At 37.9% G+C, this 24,450-nt stretch overlaps 3 protein-coding genes, 1 long non-coding RNA gene, 1 other non-coding gene and 2 pseudogenes across 5 annotated transcripts; 3 read left to right on the forward strand and 4 right to left on the reverse strand.

Moving 5' to 3' along the window:
• Window positions 1-3,446: 3,446 nt before the first annotated feature.
• On the forward strand, window positions 3,447-3,953 carry LOC139197891 (uncharacterized). Its single transcript, XR_011583267.1, has 2 exons — window positions 3,447-3,562; window positions 3,670-3,953. It is a non-coding gene; the product is annotated as an uncharacterized lncRNA (long non-coding RNA).
• A 688-nt stretch (window positions 3,954-4,641) lies between these two features.
• On the reverse strand, window positions 4,642-7,013 carry LOC103440098 (peroxidase 66-like; annotated as a pseudogene).
• Window positions 7,014-9,159: 2,146 nt separating this feature from the next.
• LOC103439698 (transcription factor TCP19-like) lies at window positions 9,160-10,834 on the forward strand. Its single transcript, XM_008378286.4, has 2 exons — window positions 9,160-9,230; window positions 9,535-10,834. Exon 2 carries the CDS (start codon window positions 9,548-9,550, stop codon window positions 10,634-10,636), a length of 1,089 nt encoding a protein of 362 aa, XP_008376508.1. The 5' UTR covers window positions 9,160-9,230; window positions 9,535-9,547; the 3' UTR covers window positions 10,637-10,834.
• A 1,885-nt stretch (window positions 10,835-12,719) lies between these two features.
• On the forward strand, window positions 12,720-15,901 carry LOC103439697 (pentatricopeptide repeat-containing protein At4g38010-like; annotated as a pseudogene).
• On the reverse strand, window positions 13,773-15,824 carry LOC103439696 (uncharacterized). The gene has a single exon (XM_008378285.4). It carries the CDS (start codon window positions 15,822-15,824, stop codon window positions 13,902-13,904), a length of 1,923 nt encoding a protein of 640 aa, XP_008376507.1. The 3' UTR covers window positions 13,773-13,901.
• Window positions 15,902-21,231: 5,330 nt separating the features above from the next.
• MIR399J (microRNA MIR399j) lies at window positions 21,232-21,354 on the reverse strand. The gene has a single exon (NR_120966.1). It is a non-coding gene; the product is annotated as a microRNA MIR399j (primary transcript).
• Window positions 21,355-23,151: 1,797 nt separating this feature from the next.
• On the reverse strand, window positions 23,152-23,861 carry LOC139187537 (protein HOTHEAD-like). The gene is made up of 2 exons (XM_070825823.1): window positions 23,344-23,861; window positions 23,152-23,212 (listed from the first exon to the last, which is right to left on the reverse strand). Exons 1-2 carry the CDS (start codon window positions 23,859-23,861, stop codon window positions 23,152-23,154), a joined length of 579 nt encoding a protein of 192 aa, XP_070681924.1.
• Between the last annotated feature and the right edge of the window lie 589 nt (window positions 23,862-24,450).

Consider the following 24,450-nt stretch of genomic DNA (forward strand, 5'->3'; position numbering starts at 1 on the left):
TCCTTAAAATCAATTAGCAATATGGAGGGTAGCCCATGCAAGGTTCCTCTTCTTATCAATATGAGATTCATTCTTAACACGTTCCGTCATGTGTAGCAGATTTTCAAACCTAATACGTGAACATCACAACAAGATAACGTTTCGAGAAGGTCACTTGCGGGCTCGTGTCATTCTCAATTCTTTTAGGTGTGTGATATCCACACATCCCATTTTACTTCTCACACACCTTTTTAATTTTCGGCCGTCAGATCGAATGAATTGAAAAAGATTAACAGACATAAATTATCAAGAGGTGTGTGAAAAGTAAAATATAGTATGTGGATAGCACATCCCTTCTTTTAATCTCAATCTTCCCTCTCACCATATCCTAGCTTTGCCTAAGACCTAGTTTGGGAGTGAGATGCTTAAAAAAAAAGCACCCATGAAAAAAAGCTGTGAGAGTTTTAGGTGTTTGGTAAACTGAAAAAAATGGCTTATTTTGGAAGCTGCTGTGAGAATAAGCTGAAATCAAAGGAAAAAGCTGAAGCTACTATTTGCAGCTTTGGAAAACTGGCTTTTTTTCAAAGCACACGGAGTTATAGTGCTTCTTTAATGAAAAGACCCACTATTAGACTGCTTTTTTTTTTTCAAAAGCACTTTTACAAAAAAGTTTACCAAACACTCTACTGATTTATTTCACAGCCGCTTATTCTCACAGCACAGCCGCTTATTCTCACAGCAGTTTTTTTTTTAAAGCACAGTCATACCAAATCAGCCCTAAATCATCGTCGATCACCATAATTAATAGCAAAGAAAAAAAAACCCTATAAAATTGGTGAAAATATGCCACATATATAGCTAAAAAGCCTAGCCAAATGATTTCTTTAAAAAGCTAGTGCTAGCCAAATGATTTCTTCAAAAAGCTAGTGATATGATTTCTTTAGTAGCATTATTAAGAAAAAGATTTGCAACCTGCACCCCGGAAAGATGTCTCATGAGTTGTTAAGTGATTTGTTATTTGGTTAATTAATTACATGTAATCTTTTATTGTGTTCGTCATTTTGTTTGTACTATAGTATAGTGGTATTTTTCTTCACTTATAAGTGAGAGATTTTAGGTTTAATTCTCGGTAAATAAGAATTTGAATCACATTATTACTATCTCATTTCTCTTTAGTTTAGCTAATATCGTTAGTTTAAAATAGGTGAACTAAGACGGTTATGTGAATCAAGTCACAAGAATACTAATGAAATGGCATCACAACCCCAATATGTTGACGAAAAAGCAAGACCATGAAGATGATTCATACTTGCCCACATTAGAGATAAAATTCAAACAAAAAGTGAGAAGAGAAGAAGAAAGAAAAAAACTAATATGTTGTCCACATTAGAGATAAAATTACTCTTTACCCTTAGAAAATTGTCATGTGCCGTGCACTAACTAATTATATAAGTTCAGGAGGGTAATTGATTAAAATTAATGTTCATAAAGAAAATTGACATCTTCTTACAAGTGCAGGAAAAAAATCGACAAATACCTCAAATATAAATGATGGCTTACTGTCTACCAACTCAACAAAATGTAAATTGTGAAAATCATTGACCACTAAACTATGTTTTAAAGTCTCAAACATGAAAAACTTAAGTATGCAAACAAATGCTGCACATCATCAAAAAGTTGCAACAAAGAAAAATAATTGAAATGGAATTGAAGCCTTCAAAGAAATCAAAGTATCTCCAACATCACGGTGCCATAGGATCCACGAGCAATACCACGCTTGGGCCTATAAAGTTTCACGTCATATCAAAGTTGGCTACTTTACAAGTCTTGAGTCTGGTTATTGGGCTCAAATTTGCTTCTTTAAGTTGGGTTTTTGAAAAGTTGCGGAAGCTCCAATTTAAGGACATTAAATGACTGGGCTCTCGAATAATTGCGTTGGCTTCTAGTACCTGAGTGATGATCGGGCTCTCAAAAAGTTGCATTAGCTCCAGTATAATGACTTGACCGGTTCCTATGTCGGGTTACTCGTGAGAGGGCGTGTTGGAGAATAGTATCTCACAATGGACAATTAATATATGAGAGTATTTGCCCCTAATATTGTCAAGGTCTTTTGTGATAAAACTCAACATCAAGTAATAAGTGATTAAATTGTAACAATATTGATGATATTGGTGGTAGACCGTGCTTTGGCTTAGAAAGTTTCACATTGTACAAAGCACGTGCTTTGTAAACGTGCATTGGTAATCAACAATTGGAATCTTTACATGTAGGATATTTTTCATAGGGAGTTTTAACAAAACACTACCGGTACTAATCATTTTTAACAAAAAATCATATTTTTACATTTTCTTGTTACCATTCACTACACCTTCATTTGTCATTCTCATTAAGACTAAATTTTTTTGCAACTTTTCATTAGTTTTTTTTTCTTCATATCTTGAAGCGAAAAATGTCAAAGATTGTCGTATAATGACAGCCGCGTCTGCCGTCGGCAACCTGTCGTCATGATTTCCGATTGGATACGACCCTGTCACGTGATGGGCCAAATTATCTTTATATTATCTTTTATTTTTAGTGTGGAAATAAAATAAAAATAGTTAGGGTTTCAGGCTGGCAGCTAGACAGGGACGTGTTTGTGAGACCCAGAAAGAAACATTGGCTGGAAGCCTGGAAGTATGTTTCGGATCGGCAGCTGTCTACCAAGGTCAATCACGTACTTCCATCTCTTGCCCAAATGAAGAAATGAAATTGGCCAAATGGCTCAGCCCATTTAAATGGGCCACAAACCCATAAAACAGAGCAAGCCAGAAAAAGGAAGGCAGAGTCCTCCCACCCGTATGGTTGAAACATTAAACAGAGCAAGCGAGAAAGGGATTCATTTTCGTGCTTTTTTGGGTCCACGACGTACGATGTATTGAGAAAACATAATGGTGTGTAAAGAAATTCTGGAAATTACTGAGTAGATTGTTTGACATACCTTGTAGTCTTAAGTGCAAATTTGATTGCTGTAAGAGACCAGCGTGGGTGAGCAGCCTTCACGATGCATGGCTGCTGCTCCGGTAACATGTGGCCAAGAAATTGAGGTTCCAGAGTCCATATGGTATTTGGCACTCCTTGTGTCCTTGGTGTGGATCGAAGATCTTGGAACCGCTAACCAGGCCGCAAAGGTGCTAACAAACGGAACAACTGTAAATAGGGTACGTACGGTGTGTTTAGTGATAAACCATGTCAGCAGTCCAATCCACATCAGCAATCCAGTCAGCCAAACTTGATAACAGCAACACCATTTCCCGCGTATAACATTCAAACCTGCAAGTCGAGTTTGGATAAACATGAAGCGAATACTACACGTAATATGTTTATCTTGTAAATGTTTTGATATAGGACATAAATCTCCTTGTAACTGAATACGTTGTAATCTCTATAAATGGAATACGTTGGCATCATTCATGGTTAACTGAGTTGAGCCTACAAACTGCACTGTGTTCAAACATTCTTATTTTCCAAGTTGATATCTTTTATATAGATCCTCCCATGTTTCGCTGAATCGAATAGTTGCCTCTGGATTCGTGAGATCTCTATGGTAATGAGTAACTAAGTTATATATGTTGCCAAAACTTTTACATAGGTTAGTTGATTATTTACTTCGAAGTTTTATAGTCCAATACTTTGAGAATTTCTTCTGGGCAGATGAATGTTATTCAAGGGGAAGAGGCAGGATCGTCAACAGAACTGAAAAGGCATTACGACACTGACTCCGTCTTTCGTGAGAATGCCGATGCCGCCGTTTGTTCTGAAATTACATAGAACAAGTTTTCCCTTTACTCATATATTCAACCAATTGACTTGACAATACAAACACTTGTGGTTTATCAGCATCTCCCTCTAATATTTAAGGGCACTCGATCGTGTGGGAAGCCTCGTGTAATTTCTTTTTTCAATCATGCTATTGGAGAGCAAGTTACATGGAACAAGTTCACTATCACTTGACATCCCGATTCAATAACACATTGTCATGTAGAAAAACCTGCATTTGGCAATGCATTATTGAACAAAGAACTCCACGTACCCATTCCATGTAAGTCTTTCTCGTGCTATTGGCAACTCACGACAATTCAGTCTTCATTAATTTAAGTAACCAAACGATATAACATGTGTACGTTTACAGAGTATATTTTATACACACGCAATCATTTAATCTAGTTTCATCTAGTCTTCATTTAATTTGAGAATTTCATAAATTCAAATTTGATATGAGATAGATGTTTGTATAAAATTCATAAAATTCTCAAAAAAAACAAGTGTAATTATGCCTTCTATGAAAATATATAAATCCGTCGAAGTCCATTGTGAGCCCTTATGTATCATATAAATGATAATTATACATTTTTTTTCTTTCTTTCACCCATCTCTCTTTATTTATGATCATTAGATTAAAAAAAACAAACGAAAAAGAAAACCCGAATATGATTAAAGACGGGTGTGGAGAGAAAAAAAAAAGTGCATGACGTGTTAACGTATGTGCAAAAACCAACTTACCTATAAGGAAAATAAATTTTATTTTCAATACAAGATCAAAGTTACATTGGAGATTTAAATCGGGAACAAATTGTAAACAATAGAAATATAAATCTTTGATCAATTACCCTTTCGTGATCATAATCAATTCACCACACGGCAATTCAGTCTCACTTCACCATCCTCAATTAGCCCAACATTTCCAAGATTTACCATCGAACCTGCAAACTCCTTGAAGAACACAGTTTGATCCTTGGCAAACGACTCAACAATCCATCTAGTCCTGTAATCACTAAACAACGCTTGATCAGATCCAAACACGCCCTTACCTGCCACCAATTGCTTGTAGTAATTGTTATCAAAAGTTGAGGAAGTTGAATCGAACAACTCTCCGGCAGTGGTATCCCTGTTTGGTTTAGGGCATTTGTTTCTTAGCTTCTGAGCAAATTCATTGTTCATGGTTGGGTCGACATCGTGCACTGAACTAAAATTCCGAAGCCGGGATTCGAATGAAGAACAATGTGAGAACCCTAGAGTGTGGCCACCAGATAGAGCAACCAAATCTTTAACACCTAAACCTCTCTTAGCAAAGCTTTGAATCCATTGGGATACATTGAATGTTGGAGCTGGTAAATTGATGGTCTCATTAGCTTTCGACACCCCTCCGTCTTTCCTTCCTTTTAGCACATTCCAAAACGGACCTCCGGAATGACAATAATGAATGTACGCACGTCAGGTTCTTCTATATATAAGCATTTGTCTCACAACATGAGAAATACTGCAACGATAACAGTACTAGCTGTACACTTTCAGATTAGCGGATAGTATGTACGTAGCTAGGAAATTGCGTGCATACATACCATGATCACTACATCTCTTGCGGCAATGCCAACGATATCAGCACAAGAAACGGTGTGTGGACATGCGGCTTCTAGCTTGGCTTTGGCATCGTCTATCACATAGAATGATCGGACTGAGATATTGGGAGGGCCATCTTTCTCTGCTTGGTTTCCTGCGGTTGAGTCTAGTAGCAACGACGCATCGCATCCCTAGATCAACATAGATTAATTCTACACAACTTTTATACAATATATAGACCAAGCTTCTTAGCAGGGATCTCGTTCCACCGTTCTCGGAGTAGGATACTATAGTACAACTAGGCCCCGTTTGTTTGACCTTCTTAAGTTTCACTGGACTAGACTGGCTTACTAGTCCAGTGTTTGGTGCAAGCGGGACAAAGTTTAATGGGACTAAGTCGGACTCGTGCCGACTAAGTCCTTCACTGCGTGGTCTTAGCGAGGCCCCTCAAAACGTTTGGGATTGCTAATCCCATCTCCGAGCTTGCGTTGTGTGCAACAGTGTCGTCTACAAGCATGCCTCTCTGCAACCCCATTTGCCTCCATGCCCAGATCTTAAACCCAAATTTGAAACCCAACCCACCCATGCCCATATTCAAAACAAAAAAGCAAAACGAAAACAACAATCCCAATAAAAATTCTTCTCTCTTCCTAGAAATTTCCGAGGCGTGAGAAACAAAGGCAGCAAAGTCCATGGCGATGGGTACCGAGAGGACGAACCGACGAAGCCTCTGCACAATTTCAGCTTGCCGTGGGATGTGAAGTGGGTGATGTTGATTATTAGTGGCGAGTGGGATGAGCTTGCCATGGGATTTGAAGTGGGTGTAGTTGATTGTGAGAGGAAGTGAAGAGTGAGAGAGAGAGAGAGATTGACAAAAGAATGGGGAATCCAGAAGTTTGAGAAATGTGGTTGGTTTGTGAGTTGGTTCTCTTCTTCCAATGGTAGAAGATAGTTTTTTATGGAATGACATAATAATATTTGTTTTTTAAAGGCAAAAGTAAATTAAAAATGTCAATTGGCTAATGTTAATTTTCAATAGTTTCAAAAAAAAAAAAATCCATTATCCTGCTTCTTAGTCCGACACTGCACCAAACGCTTCATTAAGTTAGTCTAGCTTAGTCTAGTCTAAGTCAGTCCAGCTTAATCCCTGCAGTTAGTCTAGTCCGAGACAGTCTGGCGCAACAAACGCACCCCATAGTGCTTATATAGTTACTAAGTATTGACCACATAGCTAGTGAATATCCATGATTTAGTGTTTTTGCCTTTTTTTTTTATAGCTCTACTGTATAAAGCGATGTTATGTAGGCAGTACATGGTCACCATACAGACAACTTGAGATTATTTTTATCCTGTTCCATGAACAGTGAAAGGGCGCCCTGCTAAAAAAAAGGACTTGTATATATTAGAGAGAGAGAGAGAGAGAGAGAGAGAGAGATTGTACCCTTATGAAACAATCATGGAAGAACATCCTTAGATGGGACTTTAGGGTCATGCATGGAAGCATTATACACCGCTTGTAATATGATTCTCTCAGCTTGTGGACACGTTTGACCGTAGTAGTAAGCACTGAGCGCTGCTTTTGATTCTGAAACCCTAGTTGAAAGCAGTAAAATGAATGCATGAAAGAGGAAGATTGTTTTTGGTGCAAACACAGCCATTATCTCAGGGACAAATTGAGATAGGAATTAGGGTTTAGATTTGAAGGTGCTGATAGAAATTTTGATGGGATCGATATATAACAAGTATATATACATTTTCAGGGTTTGATGTATATTATTATATGCATATTGATCGTACTTTTAAGCTACTCAATAGAGAAACAATCTGCAGAATTATAATGTGTAGTATAACTTTGACCCTGCTTTTGGCATGTACTGTGTGCTTTGAAACCAAGTATATCCACCTAATTAAGTTGCTGTTCTTGGTCCTTGGAGTTGGAGGATCAACGTTTTGTTGGATGGATTAAACTCGAAGATTATTCCAAAAGAAGCAAATTTCAGATTTGAATATCGTTAAAAGTCTGATAATGTTGTTGTTGGCTTATATCTATCATGGTTAGTTTATGCGTGCGGTTGGTGAGAAAGTGGGGATAATGTACAAGTTCATAGTACTGCAAGATTATTATACATAACCTACTAAAGGGATTTTTTCCATAAAACAAATAGAAACTAGGGAACATTCTTATTAATTTCTTGCGACTCATCGTAAATGCAAAGAAAATAAAACAAGAAATAGGGTGAATTTACTTCGAACTCATTTGTTCATATCAAAGGCAAAATGGACTTACGGTTGTGCCCGTCCAGGCAGCCTGGAAGGATGCGCATACAAACCATATCCTTAGATTTTATGGAATTTTAATGAAAAGCTTCCGATACTGTTTACTTTAATGAAAAATCACATTTTTACACTAAAAAGTCAATCATGGTACTATTCATTTTACCCTTTATTTTGTCATTTTCATTAAAATTCAAAAATTTCAAGCATTTTTTATTAATTTTCCTTATATTTTAATCTGACTCACCTTCATTGGTCACATCTCTTTATGTTTGGTACATTAGTAGGAGCATCCAAGTACAAAAATCGAAGCATGGCAAGACCGAGACATTAGCTGAGTGGACTTAAACGAATTTTGGCTTTTTTGAGCATGACCAAACCACATGCTATTCGGATTCTTAGAGTTTGTTTGGAAATACATTTAAAATGACGGAAGCACTTTTATAAAAAATAATTTTGGAACTTATCAGTAGTAAAAATGCAAGTGAATTTTGCATAAAACACTTCAAGTGCTTTTGAATCCCGAAAACAATTGAATCAAAAGCTTTTTAGTCATTTTAAGAATATTTTCAAACTAGCCTTTAAACTTTTATTGACACTCATTAGGAATAAATTCTGACGTATAACAAGTATTTTTTCTACCTTACTTTTCAAGTGATTTGGTCATAAATTTTTTTTCTTTTTTTGCAAATTATTTTCTTTTTGCCGAATCCTCGTGTGATTGTAAAAAGTAATGTTAGAGAGATTAAATTTGTAGACAAAGTTTTAAAAACTAAAGGATATGAAAGTTGATGATTGATTTATGAGTTACACGTTGATAAACGTTCTTATTCATATAAATGATATATTATTTAATTTGTAAATTTAATTTCGCTAGTATTACCCGAACGTAATATTAGAGAGTTTTAACAAAAAGCCCGCAGTACTGTTCACTTTAACAAAAACCACATTTTTACACTAAAAAGTCAAACTCGATACTATTCAATTTACCCTTTATTTTGTTATTATCGTTAAAACTCAAAATTTTCAAGTCATTTTCATTAGATTTTCTAAAATATTAAGGCAATTTAAAACAAAACAAGGAAATAAAAGGATTAGGATTCTCTTCCCTCCGCTTTTCATCCATTTTCATCTCCTCCTCTCACATTTTCTATTTTGTCTTTCTCTTTTTATAAAAAATTAATATAAAATGTTAATATAGCTTAACCGTGACCGTTCAAATAGAATGAGAAAGAGAAGAGAAGGGGCAAAAAACAGAGGGAATAAAATCCTACTTTTATTGGTCAGAATATGGAAAGCATGTGATGAGTGCTCTTGATGATCACGTGGCATGTTCTGATTGCTACGATCCTTTTCATCAAAATGAAGCGACTATGCATGTAAGTCCTAATCTGAAGGTACGGAACCCACAAAACAAGACTCAACAACGTGGCAGCATCTGCATGGGTCATGATGTGTGTGCAAATTCCAGAACCGTTGATTGGATTCCCTTCCCCTATAAATAGATAAATAAAGCATTTCGGGGGGTCCCCCTCAGTGGTAGGGCTCGCAAGGAGAAAAAAGAGGAAAAGTGGGGGCTCTTCTGATTCTCTCTCTCTAGGGTTCGTTTCCTCTCTCTCAACCTTTCATTTTACTGTTCCTTTTCAGTTTCATAATTGTTCAAGTATTTGATTTTTCTTTCCGTAATTAGTTCATTAATCCAATCTAATCCTAAAGTACGAAGAGAGATTTAAAATCCCAGTAAAAAAATCGTACTCTGTTCTTGCACTGTTTCTGCAGCTAACCCAGATTTTTCCTGCTCTTAAATTCTTTTGAGTTCCTCGTTTTTTCAGCTTGATTTTGTGTTTTTCCATCTGGGTTTTTTCTGGGTTGTTCAATTTTTCTGAGATTCTTGAAGTCCGGCAGATTTTTGGAGAAGATGAAGTCGAATCAAAGGCAGAGCCTTGAAGAAAGCAACGAGCTTGAACACGGCGGCGACAGTAACAACACCACCACCTCAGCGTCTGGCCCATTAGTGGCGGACCCACCGGCGACGGCGCTGACGATGAAGGAAGAGCTGACGGACCCAGTTCAACATTTAGACCCGCAGGGATCTCTGTCCATGGGGATTGTTCCGGTACCCGTTTCTACGGCGCTGAAACCGGCTAGGAGGTCGTCGAAGGACCGCCACACGAAGGTGGAGGGCCGGGGCCGGAGGATCCGAATGCCCGCCGTGTGTGCAGCCAGGATTTTTCAACTGACCCGGGAACTCGGCCACAAGTCCGACGGCGAAACCATAAGATGGCTACTGGAGCACGCCGAGCCTGCTATCATTCAAGCCACCGGCTCAGGTACCGTCCCCGCTATCGCCATCTCTGTCGGCGGCACTCTAAAGATACCCACTACTTCCCCTGCCAGACCCAACGGTGAAATTACTGAAATACCCAATAAGAGAAAGAAGATGAGAGGTTCCACGGGTGAGTTCATTGACGCGCACGACCAGAACTCTCTGCCTAGTGGGTTGGCACCCATAGCACCAATGACGTACGGCGGCGGTGGAGGTGGCTTGGTGCCTATGTGGCAAGTCGGAGCAACCGGCGCGGCTGGGCCTTTCTTCATGTTTCCGAACTCCGGGGCGATTCAGAACCAGCCTCAGCTCTGGGCTATTCCGACGGCGGATTCCACGGCGCCGATTTTCAATTTCCAACCCAGACCCATGTCCGATTTCGTCTCTGCATTCCAACCTGGGGTTCAAGTTGGTGGTGTTAGCGGCGGAGATGGGCAGTTGCAGGCTTCTTCGGGTTCGATGTCGAGCGGCACAGCCGCGGGTGGTGGTGGGACCTGCTCTTCTAGTTTGGGACACAGTTTGGACTCGGCCTCGGGGACCAGTGCTGCAGCCGCCGCCGATGCTCCGCCGAGCTCCGCCACTCAGATGCTGAGGGATTTTTCGTTGGAGATTTATGATAAGAAGGAGCTTCAGTTCATGGGGCAGGCTGCAAATGCACAAACGACATACTCGGAATCTTGAATCGGAGTTTTGAGTGAACTAATTTCTAGGGTTTTTAGAGGGTTTAGGCCTTTATAGTAAGATGCACAAAAGCATTTCTGTTTTTGCTTTTGTCTCTTTTGGTTTGTACTAATCAAATCCTTCGGCTTTTGCCTCTACTTTGTGGCCTTAGGTTCAAAGTTTGCATTTCTCATCAAATAAATGGAGACTCTGCGACAATCTACATGTAATGTCTCAAGCAAATTCAACAATTATGATTTGCGGCTACTACTCAATGATTTTATTAGAAAAGTAATAAATGAGAAATAAGGACGTTAATTAATAATTTAATTATATACAACCATAATAATTAGTTTGTAAACTTGATTCAGAAACTTTAAGGATATGTTTAGTATTCTACTTGAATCCAACCTTTTAAACTCATAAACAATTTTCAAGTTTTAGGCTTACAAACTTGTTTGGTAAAATTATTTTAAAAAATTGAACTCAAAACTAATTAAAAAAATAATCTATTATCTAAAAACATAAAAAGTGATTTTTAGAGTTTTTAAACTTAAATTCAATCATTTCTTTTCTCTCTCCTCCCCTCTCACTCCAAATCTATCTTTTTTTTTCTTTTACCTTTTTCGTCACTCTTTCAATCCGTTCTCTTCATTATCTCGGTTCTTTTGTCTCACTCCTTAGTCTCTATCTTGTCTGATCCTCCCTCTTCTTTCACTTTCATTCAATCATCTCTTACTTTCTTTCATACTCTCTCATTTTTCTTCATTTTTTGCGACCCTCTCTTTTTAGATCTCTTTATCTAGTTTAAGTCGTAAGATTTAAAAATTTTAAATTGCAAACCAATCAAGTTTTTGAGTCTTAAAGAAAATTATTTTCAAGAAATGTTCTTAAGAAATGTTTTGAGAAATGATAAAAAATTTCAAATAAAATACCAAACAAACCCTAATCTTCTTAGTATTACTCTAACAAATTTAATCATTCTAAAATTTATCATAAACTTAATACGTATTAATTAATGATAGAGACTATAGAAACACATCAATTTACTATGAAGATTACAGAAGCCGCACACAAAAATAATGCAAAAGATTTAATCACTAGAAAGCTCTAAATAGTCGCTTTAGATTTGAGTTGTACACGTGCAAGTTTTGTGGGGGTCAACAAAAGAAAATTGAGGTGGGCCACGAAGTGCGGTCATGCGATCGGACCACGTGTCCATAGGAATTCGGGTCCGGCTGCTTTTGTTCTTACTGCTGACCCCTCATAGATCGTGGTGGTCCCTGCCCATCGTTTTATCATTCCAGGCTGTCCATCGTAACACGTGTCCCTTGATTAGGGGTTCTTCTGATTGTAGTTTTGTTGGCAATCCTCACCAAGACATGGTAAACAGGCCGGGTCAGTTTACATCTTAAAGGCCCATTAACATGTGTGTGCTCAAAAGGCCTGGCAGTGATTGGATTTGGGGTTTTGCCTGTATTCGGAAGGCTTTTCTTTTTTCCTTTAAAAAAAAAAAAAGACAACTGATGATAAGCTATGGTTATTCACTACTTCCGGGAACTGGAAAGACTCACAGAGGCATTTCAGCCTTTCTCTGGCCACAAGTCTGGCTTCCACACTGACTTCTACACCAGCAACGGGTTTCAAACCCGAGACCTCCAGTTTTTAATTTTAAAGAAGTCACGTAATCCGTCTTTTACTACTGGGCCACGCTCTTGCGAACATGAATGACTAGTATAACCGAAGTTTGTGAGTAGGAATATTAAGACGAGTTTACTCTTTTGAAAAATAATCAAGGGATTCATTTTAACAAAATTAACATCATATATGATGTTTGATCAAAACAAAAGTGAGGAAATTCCTACCCTCAAAACAACAAAGACGAAAATAATGAGTTTGGAATAATAAATAACAACCAGGCGGGGATTTTCTGAGTGCAATGGTCCTTTCTCCTTTGGAAGGGAGTTGGTGCCTCACAAACGACTTTTGACAAAAAAAAAAAACTAATTCCGTCTAATTCTTCTCTATAAAATTAAAAAAAAAAACAAGAATAATACATAACAACTTAAAAAAAAAATCTACATGTAATGAATTGCTCCGTGATATGCAAAGTTTAGGCATTGAGCCTGATAAAATTATTCTTGCTAAGTGTGCTTTGGGCTTGTGGCAGTCTTGGGGCTCTTGATTATGGAAGATGGGTGCATGAGTATATTGAACGTAATGGTATCAAATGGGATGTCGATATTGGAACCTCTCTTATTGACAGTATGCAAAGTGTGGCTGTACACCTATGGCATTGCAGACTTTCGGATTGCATTGTGGGAATGTCTCTACATGGAACGGATTGTTAGGTGGTTTAGCAATGCACGGACACGGGCATGAGGCGCTCAAAACTTTTGAAGAAATGACTCGGTCTGGAACTAGACCGAATGCAGTGACATTTCTAGCCATTTTGACTGCCTGCTGCCATTCTGGTTTGGTTGACGAAGGCTGTCGGTCCTTTTATCAGATGATAAGCCAACCTTACATTCTTTTCTTTCCCCAAGGTTAGAACACTATGGATGCATGGTTGATCTGCTCTGTAGGGCTGGACTTCTGGGTGAAGCTAGGGAGTTGATAAACACTATGCCCATGGAACCTGATGTGCTGATATGGGGAGCTCTCCTAAGTGCTTGCAAGGCCAAAGGTGACATTGAGCTCTCTCAAGAAATATTAGACCGTCTCCTGAAAAAGCCGCAAGATAGCGGGGCGTATGTGCTCCTATCAAACATATATGCCATAAATAGAAGATGGGTGGATGTAAAAAGGGTAAGGAAGTTGACGAAGAAGAAAGGAATACAGAAGTCCCCCGAGTCGAGTGTTATAGAGGTCGATGGTAAGGCCCATGAATTTGTAGTTGGAGATACCAGCCACCCTCGAAAGGACGATATCCATATGTTTTTGAACATCCTTGCTAAACAAGTCTACCTTGAGGGGATTTTCCCCATCCATTCCTGATAAGATAGGTATATACTCTCATTTGTCTCTATTTTTATGTTATAAATTCTGATACTTTAGGAAATGGCCCAGAGCGGGTATTCGATGATTTGAGCTTTAGAGTATTCTGTAATAAACTTGAATTTTTGCAAGGATAAGATTTAGGTAACAAAATACGAGATCACGTAACAAGCCAATGAATTATTTGGAAGGTTCTGAAACTCTTTCCGAGGAAGAAGGAATACATCAGTTTTCTGCAAATGTCTACACTTGCAGACCAATTAGAATAAACAAAATGTGTAGATGTTACTTACACTTCAACTGTTTTCTGATTAAGAGCTGTATATCTCCATCTCTCCTTCTCCACAAAGTCTGCATCCAGGAACAGTGCAACAAAAGCCCAAAGCCTGTATACGTCTCCAAAGTTGGCCAAGAATCCGAGTGCAGCTGTAACCACGGTAATTCCTAGATCAGATTTCGCCTTGAACTTGTTAGCACCCGTTCCCTTCACTCCGCTTTCTCTTTTCTCTAGGATTCTCCCTTTCTCATCAGTGTACTTATCCGAGAACCAAATGTTGTGTAAGAATCCATAGCTAAGAGAAATATTGTTTCTGTCAGCTAGTTTCTGTATGAGAATAGGCTCAACCTTCTCTCCTTTCCAATCATATACATTGAATGCCAGAGCTGGTCCCCTGTCGAATTTGATCTTTGGCCCATAGATTTTAACCAGAGGAATTCCCTCGCTGTTAGGATGCTTAAGCTTTTTCAATGAGCTCACCAGCCAATTGATCAGGTACCTTGCCCTGTTAGTAATCATCATTAGCCCCAGTGAATCCACTAGATCCAGCCCCCTGCATACAACCTCTAGGTCCCCATTACCGCTGCTTCTGGAATTCTCATCCTTCATTAAATTGGCATGTTTTTCTGATCTCCAAAACTCTGAAGACGTTTCGATTTCTTCCCAGTTTGCAGCTTCTTCAGCTCTCTCAGAGCGTTCTTGTTTCAATCTTCTTGCCTGAGTTGTATGATTGGATATCAGACCGGAGAAAGAACTTGCCGTGCCTAATGCATCTAGCTGCATGCCAAGTCTACATATCTGCTCCAGCTCTGTGTCGGTACCAGAAGAATCCCCTGCTATTTGAAGCAATTGCTTTGCCGGGACAAGATTTACAATTCCTGTACTTGTGGAAACTTCTAGGACTGAAACAACAGATTTCTTGACAAAGAGGCATGCAAAGCCAGAAGGGTTTTCCCCACAAATCTTGTAGAAAGAAGAAATGAGGAAATCGGGTTGAAAGAGCGAGAGGCCGAAGCTGTCCATATCTTTTGGTCCTAATGCACAAGCATCAACCAAGACATGCCACCCGTTCTCCTGCGCCATGGTCATCCATACATAAGGATATCTGGAGCCTGTTATCCTAGAATGTACAGGGAACACAAAAAGCCCCCTTTTCTTTTTCTTCTTCCTCTTGCTAACAACCATCTTCCTCAACTTTGCCGATTGAATCCTCAGCCTGGGCCACGAAAACTCCGCCGCCATGGCTTTGGCTCCTCTCTTTTCTGAGTTGTTAATCATCCCTTCCACTGCCTCACTCTCATAATCATACACTGTCAGCAGCTTCCTACAAGTCTTGAACGGGTAAGATTCCGCCACAAGTTTAAAAGCCGATGTTCTGTTGGCGGTGAAAACCATGCTGTAATCATTTGCTGATATATTCAGAAACTCCATAATCCTGTTACTCATTGCAGATTCAAGCTCTGATTCTTGGCCGCCGTGAAGCAGCTGCGTCTTCAAACTCCCTGTCTTGTACGATACACTAAAGAAGGGGAAATCGGAGCTTACTTGCGGAGAGGATTCGTGCTTGTGCATCTGGGAAGATGAGAAGAGGCCGATGCCAATATAATCAAGGCAGGTGTGGTTTGACTGTGAGAGATGGGCGTACTCTTTAGCTCTTATTTGATCAACTTCTTCAGTTTCATGGTATTTGGAATAAACATTTGTGAAGTCTGTGAAGGACTCCTGCAATGACGGGAGAGACTCGTGGTTGGTGAACTCGGTGTTTGGGAAGATGGATGATGAAGTCGTGGCCGCAAAGTCACGGCGGCAAGCGGCAGAAGTGCTTCCGGAGTTGGATATGGTGCGGTGGTGCTCCGCTGACTGCTTATGTAAGGGGTTGGGCCAGCAGGCGCTGAGGCATAATTCTGTGAACTCTTTCAAACAAGGTGACTGCATCTCTCTCTCTCTCTCTCTCTCTCTCTCTACAATTATGATGAAGCGCGTTTTGTTCTGTGGTTTTTGTTTGTTGTTTTGATTAAATCATCTGCCAATGGTTTGTATTTGTAAGAAGTGTTTTTTGGTTAAGAAAAAGTGCAGGAGTCTACTTTGTCTTACATGTAGTTTTAGTTTGAACAGGTCATTACACTTGAAAAAATCTGCTTAACCAGGTGACTTAGTTGACATTTTCTATAGTTAATTTCATGATTAACCAATTAAACCTTCCTATTAGTTTCACCACTCTCTCTCGTCACAAAGGTCAATTGATTTAGACAATTCATTTTCTTTGTTACATTGGAGGGATCGGACTCTAGACATATGTTAATTCTAACCCGGTACTAACTTTTGACACCACTTAAACTAACACTCAAGGATTGGATCTCAACCAATCATTTTCTTTGTTTCATTGAACTCAATCGAACCCTGAACCTATCTTAATTCTAATATGTTACCCAACTTTCACTCACCACTTAGACTAACCCTAACGACTATATCCGAACTCGTCATTTAGTCAACGAGGCGTGCGTCGGTAAGACCATGATGAACAGTGGTAATCATGTATTAGTGCATTACAAGGAGCTCTCTAAACGCGCTAAACTTTAATCTCATAATTGCCAAGCACCGGCAGAGTGATGTATGTCTTTTTGTGGAAGGCAGACGCGGCAAGAGAAAGCAAGAGGCAAAAGGGGCCTTTTTTTTCTTTGTGGCCCGCATCATCGGTGCTGGCCAACATTGCTTCTGTAATCTCTATGAATGCTTCCAACTTACTTAAAGCTGAGGGTTGAATAGTTCTTTTAATTTCCATAGATTGTGCCGATGTACAAATTTTGCATGCCAATTGTACTAAAAACCAATTTATTTATTATTTATTAAAGGTTCCAACCGTCTTAATTTGCTTTGTTTCTGTAATTGTGGCCAGAAATGCATTCGTTGTGTTAATTTTTGGAATAATTAGGTTAAATTTTACATAGAAAAACTCTTTCTCTTCTTATCAATTATGTGTGTCAAACGGGGGATTGGAATTCAGATGTAACTAAGTGAGCACATTATTCATGCCAACTTACATGAAATATGTGTGAAACTAATAAATAATTTGATATATGTGACCAACATGATGTGGAATGGATGTGGATGGAAGTGAGGAAGAAAAATTTGTTTTTATAGGGAGTGGTATAATATTGATGTCAGCAATCAGCATCATTGTTTCATCTTTCAAGCAAATAATGGTTTACAAAAGTTGCCCACTCTATCTCTATCTAATATCAGTGGTCCAAAATTGAATGGGTACAATATTAATAATTTTAAAAACATCATTTTCGAGCCAAAAATGATTAGAAAAAAAAAAAAAAAACTGGCATATATTTTTGCCTCTTTAGCCTAAATACTCACTAAAATTGATACAACTTATCTATTGGATCACTAACATTGAAAATCAATAGAAGTTATTACTGCGTTTGTCTACCATAAATGATTTTGGTAATTCCGTGAAAAATAAGTCAATATCTTCGTTAAGTGGAGGGATTGGTTTGACAAAAATACTCACGTGATAATATAATGAGGAGATTGATAGATTATTCACAAAGTGACTAAAATGATTTACAATGAACAAACTTAAAGTTCAGTTCTATAGATTTTCATTGTCAGAGACCAAAGTGAAAAATTATTTTATCATTTTAGCTAAAAAATCTATATTTTTAGGTTTAATTATTTGGGGAAAAAACGTCGAGCGCATGTATTATACTAAGTGAAGAAAAAAGAAACCCTAAATCAGAAAAGAGCAAGTGAACAAAGAGAAAGTCAGCAGCTACTACTAGCTAGAAATGTCCTTGATGTTTCGGAAAGATGAAAAAAGCAAAAGAGAAAAAGATAAAGTTAAAGATAAAGAAACAACAACCATTTGATTGATCACATCACACGGTTCACACCCTGTGTTTGTGTCTGTATTAGAGGGAGATTGTCTGCCCTTCTATTTCCATATTCTTCTCATCCTCTTCTGTTTTGTGTGGTCACAGTTAAGCTACGTCAATATTTTATATTCTTATTATTTTTTGTTTTATTATTTTTATAAAAAATCAATATAAAATATTGACGTGGTTTAACTGTGACCACACAAACAAAAGGAAATGGGAAGAGTATAAAAATGGGAGAGTAGACAATCCACCTCCGTCTGTATTTGTGTGTATCTAGTTCAATTTTTTATATTTTATTTGGGAAAGATATTTAGTTCAAGTTAATCATGCAAAATCCGTCATAATCTATCTGGTTTGATTTTTGCAAGTGATCTTTTATCACAATAATGAAAAAGTGTTGACCCTTGCATGACGGCATGAGTTCTAATTCAGTTGGTAGTTAATCTAACAAAATTTATCGTTTGAAAAAATTCTGGTTTGATTTCCATATCCACCTTTGAATATACCTTTAGGGTTTTAGAATTCCAAGTTTCAAATGTGTAAGCAGGAAAAATCATATGTGCTTTGAGTAGTCATATGTCTTAAAATAAACAATATTCACACTCTTTTGACTATAGACTATAGTTAGTTATTATTTTATAAGAAGGAAAAAAAAAGAATGTTGTTGGTTTCGGTTTCAAGTTTAGGTGGTTTATTTTAAGAACATTTAGTATTCATTATTGTATTTGAGATTCTCACCTCTTTCACAATGTCGCTTGTATATATAAAAAAAATAAACAAAGTTTACTTAGTTAGCCAATGCTTACCATTGGGCCACAAGGTATACAAATATCACTCTAATATTCATTGCTTCTATACGTATATAAAATAAGGGCTAACCACATTTTGCACCTGTTAGGTTTTTGGCGATTTTTAAATTAGAGCACGAAGTTTTAACTTTTTCACATTATATTTTGAAGTTTTAAAACTGTATCAGTTTATGTCTTTTGTCAAACAAATTATTTGAATCTTCATTAAATGTATGATATGGTGAGTGTGTAACCCCTAATTGGATTGACATGAATGCCATATTTGTACCAAATTAACTAAAAAACTCATAAGTTCAATGGAGAATTAGGCATTCAGTAGACAAAAAGTATAAATTAATACAATTACAAAACCTTACGGTGCAATGTGAGAAGATTGAAATCTTATGGCCGATTTTAAATATCACTTCAAATCGTAAGAGTGTCAAATGTAGTTACCCTAAAAAATAAAGTAAGACATGAATATATTTTGTCAGAAAGCTTTATTCAATCTGTATATGAAATGTAATAAGGATTGTTGGGCTTCCCAACATTCTGAAAAAGAAAATCTTAAGTTCAAAGTTTCAAAGCGATCAAGAATATAACCTTAATTTATTAAGATGTTTCCAGTAAATTTTCACACTTTCTTAATTTTTATTAAAAGTGAACTATTACATTTGAAATTATATTAGCCTATATTATCACCCTGAAGTAGGGCAAACGATTAAGATCATGTGGTTTCCTTGACTAGACCTATAACATGAGCTTTTATTCTTGATAGCTATACTACGCCTTAATATTCATTCAATGCTTACAATTAACCAAGATTTTCCACTAATTGAACCCAAGCTCGAAAAGAAAAGTTTGTAGTTCAAGTGGTTCAACAAATTAAAAAATTAAGCTCAAACCAATCCCAAGCCCATTTGCGCGCGATTGCTTGGAACCCACGATTTCTGGACTGAATTCGAATTTTTGAAGGTCAATCTTCTCTCTTTTTTTCCCTTGGTCTTTTGAGGGCCTGGTTCTTACAAGACAGCCATAGGCCGAATATGACCAGTCGGCCTAATCATAAGAATTTTGAGCTAAAGGGTCTTAAGACTCTCAGCCTCTCTTTGCCCTGTGATATCTCGTACCGGAAAAGCGCCGGCATTCTCATGCAATTGTAAGTGAAGGTGAAGCTCGCAGAAAAGCTTTATTTTTTTTCTTTTGAGGTGAGAAGTGGAAGAAAGCAGCTGCAGAAACGTCAGTCATGTAACATTTCTTCTACCAGTTCTTAATTATATGCGGTGAATATTTATGTATCAAGATCAACACATCTTCTGCATGATCATTACAGAGAAGTAGGGTTTTTGAAAACATTACTGGCCATTAAAAATCTCAGTAAGTATATGGAGGATTGTCAAATGAACGACTGCAAAGTCTTCGAGAACGACATTCTGAGAAAGATGGAATGAAGTGGAACATAAAATCACGAGCCCATTCAACACATCCAGGTGTGGGGGGATCTGGCTATTACCAAATATTACCCCAAACTATTAATTAATTTGCTTTCTTTCCTTAAACAAACTTTACCAAAAAGAAGCAAAACATCATTCACTTTGAAAAAGTGGTTTTATTTGTCTAGTAGTCCACTTACCTTGGTGTCAAAGTAGCTGTAGAAATTTTTCTACAAAATCGTTTCGCTTGGGAAATTGGTAACTGCTTGTTTATATGGCTTCCACCGACAATAATCACACTATTTCCCTACACATGTGCTCTTGCGTTGTGCAAACCCCACATGGTAAAAGCAACTTTGCGTGCTTAGTTAAAAAACAACTCACAAGGAAGAAACCGTACAAAAGAGGATAGGGTTAAGTTGGGCCCTGATAAAAATCTTGTGTTCAATCAAGATGAAATAAAAAATAGTATTCCATACCATAATTTTATAGTATAGCTAATCCTCTAGAACGAGCTCAACAATTAAATTAGGATGCTCATAAAACCAAATCATCTCATGCCCCACCAACAACACAAAGCGAGCAAGATGGATGATGCACAACTCTATTATCTTCCCTTGCACTTGTTGTATTTTGGATTCGGAATAGCATCCATAAATGATTTTGCGTCCTACATTTAGAACTAATAGGCCAACTATATTTTACTTTCTTCAAGTTTGAGATGATTTTCGAAATAAGCTATGAGGTTTCAAATTTCTTATTTCACCTTGAAATATTGAGTTTGCATCAATTTATATCTTTCATATGTTGGGACGTCCAAAATTTCATTAAGCTAATAACGTGTCATATGTAGGACCTGTTTCTGAGCTGGGTGTATAGGCCACACCGCACCATTTGTACAAGTCGTTCTGGGATAACGCACTGATTTAAGCCGAAGCTACACGGTGGGCTTTTTTGTTCATGAGCCTATAAATCGGTTCCATGCCTCGCCAGAATACCAATTTAATATTGAAGGACCAGACAATCAACCAACTCAAGGACATAATTCATACGATTTCAAACTTATTAGGCAATATGAAAAAATTGAAACTACATAAACAACCCAAAATAAATTCACTAAAGCTGTACCAAGTATGTACAAAACACTTACGTATATCGGATAGTCAACCTTGGCTATTATACCTTGTAGTATTCGTATGCACTGCATCTCTGCCGCATGATCAGACTGCACAGTTCATTAAGCCAAAGCAATCGCAGGGCAACTCTCCTTTGGCAGGTCAATGAAAGTGACTGTAGTTGCACCATACACCAGTGCCTGCCAAGAGGGAGGAGCCCTATGACTGATTTGCTTATTAGACAAGCACTTCTTGCATAGCTGCTTCTGCTTTCTGCTTCTGGGTTTTCAACGATGACCCTGCCGGTACGTGTTATATAAGTTGTTTGATTTGGGATCAAATACTAAAAGTCGAAGAGACGGAATAAAAGTAGTTAGCAGAAACAGCATATCCAAAGGATTATGCTTTGGGGACATCCATCAAGGGCTGCTTTTGCAGAGGCTTTATTTGGTTGGAGTTCATTCCCTGTTGCTAGATTTTCTCCTCCTCATCTGAGCCTTGAAAATGCCTTATCCTTTCATGTGAGATTCTTCCACTCTCTGAGTCCATGCAATGAAGTTGAAAGCAGGAGAAAGTAGATGAAAGGATTATGCTTTGGGGACATCCATCAAGGGCTGCTTTTGCAGTGGCTTTATAGCATATCCTCAGGTTATCCCTCTACTCTCTTTTTCCTATCAAATGTTCGTGGTTTTATGTTTTTTTTTTTTTTTTGTGTAATTATATTAGAAGGTTTCGAGCTTTGGACCTAACCAACATTTTTCATGTGTATATTATTAGCATTTTGTGTCTTGGGTACAAAATTTCCTCACTTTTATAATGAAATTAGCCATCATTATTGAATCTCCAAATTTATTTAACTTTAGTAGTTTGCTAGTTAGACATGTGTTCATTTCAGTCTTACCTAGTGTGTCTGTATATTTCTCTTTCCAACCAAACCATGATTAAGAGCAATGCATTTCTTTATTTGATACAAATTTTCAATCTTCCTTTTACAAGTCAGTTCTCAAAATGATCACAACTAGAACAAGCCTAGCTAGCACTCGAAAAAACAACTTTCTTGCAATGGGGTCTATATTTATGGTCATGTACTACTCATATGAATTATGATGTCACAAATGTGAGACACTAGTTTCATGCAATGGATAAATGGTGATCTCGAGTCAACAAAGCTCTTTGTTTTGTGAGGATTGGGAGAGGGGAAACGTTTGTTGTATTTGTGCATTTGTATGCAGCCTTACTCTTGCATTGCAAAGAGACTGTTTCCATAACTCGAGCCCGTGACCTATTGGTCACAAAGGAACAACAGACGAAGTGCAAATTTTCTCGTAGATGACACACAACATGAAGCATGAGCAGCCTTTAGATCATCAAATTCTATCTACAATTTCTAGCATCCGCACCTAATTGTTTCCTTCCTATCTATTCTCTTAAAACAGAAGCGGAAATGCTTACCTTTTGGTCTTTGTTTATATCATACTTAGGGTCTCCGTATTTAGATCTCGTATAAATACTTGGGGGACTCAAATGTAATTATGTAATAAATGAAGGGGCAAATATGTAATAAGTGAGGAGCCCTTATTTTATAAAAGGACTCCTCACTCTCTTCATTGGGAAAGGCCAATCCTTAGGCCTGACTCCCACCCTCAAAAGCCTCACTCTCTATTAAGAGGCTCTCTCTTTCCCTCTTCAACATCTCGGATAAATACAATATCAGTGTGGACGTAACCCAAACATTGGGGTGAACCACGATACATCTTGTATTATTTACTTTCTTGCAGATTCACGGTCGGATTTACGTTGTTCCAAGACCCCTCCGGTTTTGTGCATCAACAGTCTTAGTGAACTGAATAATCACAAGGGGGCTAGCTAATTGGAAATTATATATTTTGATAGGAAAATAAAATATGAGAACAACAATATAGATTATTAACTCCTAAGGTTCCAATCTATATTCTATACAATGTTTTAATCAAATATCTGAGTGACATGTATTCCAACAATCATTAATCTACTCTCTTTGGGAAACAAGGGTGATCAGATCAGTTTTTCTTCTTCGATCCACGGAGTAATCCATCATGCAGAATCCTTTGTCCCATGTGCCTGCACCACATACAAAAAAAAAAAAAAAAACAAAACAAAAATGCCAGTTTTATTATTTTTCTTAACATGACTATTCCACATGTGTATATATACACACACACACACACACACACACACACACACACACTTACCTTCCGAGCATCATAACAGTAGCTTGAGGGTTAGTACCCGGGGTGCGATAAAACGTCGATCCATCAACCACCCTAAGAGAATCAATGCCAGGAACCCTATATCCTTTATCAACAACCCTCCCAACTCGACAACCTCCATGATAGTGACATATGGTCAATACAGTGTCTATGCAGAATTGTTCCAAACAGAATGTAACGTTGGCATGTTTTCGCCTTCTGTTCAACGGTAAAGCCAACATCAGGTCAATGAGAGCTTCGACCGGCATGTATTTGTAACGGAACTTTGAGTAGGCATCGGAGTTCACAACATCGATAATGGTCTTCATTCCCTCAATGCACTTCCTTAAGTCCTCTGGTTCTTTGAAGTAGTTAAAGGTGACAAATGAATTGTCATTAAGGTTTGTGTTCCTCAGCGCTAGATGGCCTCTGGAGAGTGGACCCATGATTTTTTCAAGTATGACTCCGGCTCTGAGAGTTTTATTGACAATTTCGTTTACAGTATCAACTGCCCAAGCCATGATTTTTGGTGAAGCTCTAAAAGGATGGTGCTCAGGCTGCAAAAGCGAAAACAAATTGAGATGGCGAATTGTTTCATTTTGTTATATCTAAAACTATATAGAATCATTTGAAAATATTTCATAGAAAATATAGCTTGAGAATAATAATACATATCAAGTTGTATAAACTATGGCTTGAAGCCTATTGATCATTTGTTTGTAACCCTACCTATGGTAATTGGGCCCGATGAAACTTACCCAAAAATTTAATATCTTAGCCCAAAATGCAAAGGCTGGCAAGACGAGAATAGAAGTAAAGAAATGGAAACCTGACTCAAAAAGTGCTTAAAGTGGCCTATGAGCCGAAGGAATGGAAAGGGTCAATCCGCTAGCTCCTTCAATGTAGCTTCCAAACTGTTTGATGCCCACAACTTGAACGAGGGAGACCTCAACTGGTTGAGGTGAAGGAATGAGCAGAATATTCATTGGATTATCCGCCATCCCCTGGCCGACCATGGGGCAGTCCGCTATCACCTAGATGCCGTGGGCTCGGAAATGGAAGGCAGGCCCCACACCGCTCAGCATCAACAACTAAGTGCTTCCAATCACA

The sequence above is a fragment of the Malus domestica genome, chromosome 07 (assembly GCF_042453785.1).
Source record: "Malus domestica chromosome 07, GDT2T_hap1".
Taxonomy (NCBI): domain Eukaryota; kingdom Viridiplantae; phylum Streptophyta; class Magnoliopsida; order Rosales; family Rosaceae; genus Malus; species Malus domestica.

Bases quoted from the DNA above. Each gene is read 5' to 3' on its own strand.
- LOC103439698 (XM_008378286.4), top strand. From the start codon at position 9,548: ATGAAGTCGAATCAAAGGCAGAGCCTTGAAGAAAGCAACGAGCTTGAA.
- LOC139187537 (XM_070825823.1), bottom strand. From the start codon at position 23,861: ATGGCTTGGGCAGTTGATACTGTAAACGAAATTGTCAATAAAACTCTC. The intron at 23,213-23,343 runs GTAAGTGTGTGT...TATGTGGTGCAG, and splicing joins ACTGTTATGATGCTCGGAAG to GCACATGGGACAAAGGATTC.
- LOC103439696 (XM_008378285.4), bottom strand. From the start codon at position 15,824: ATGCAGTCACCTTGTTTGAAAGAGTTCACAGAATTATGCCTCAGCGCC.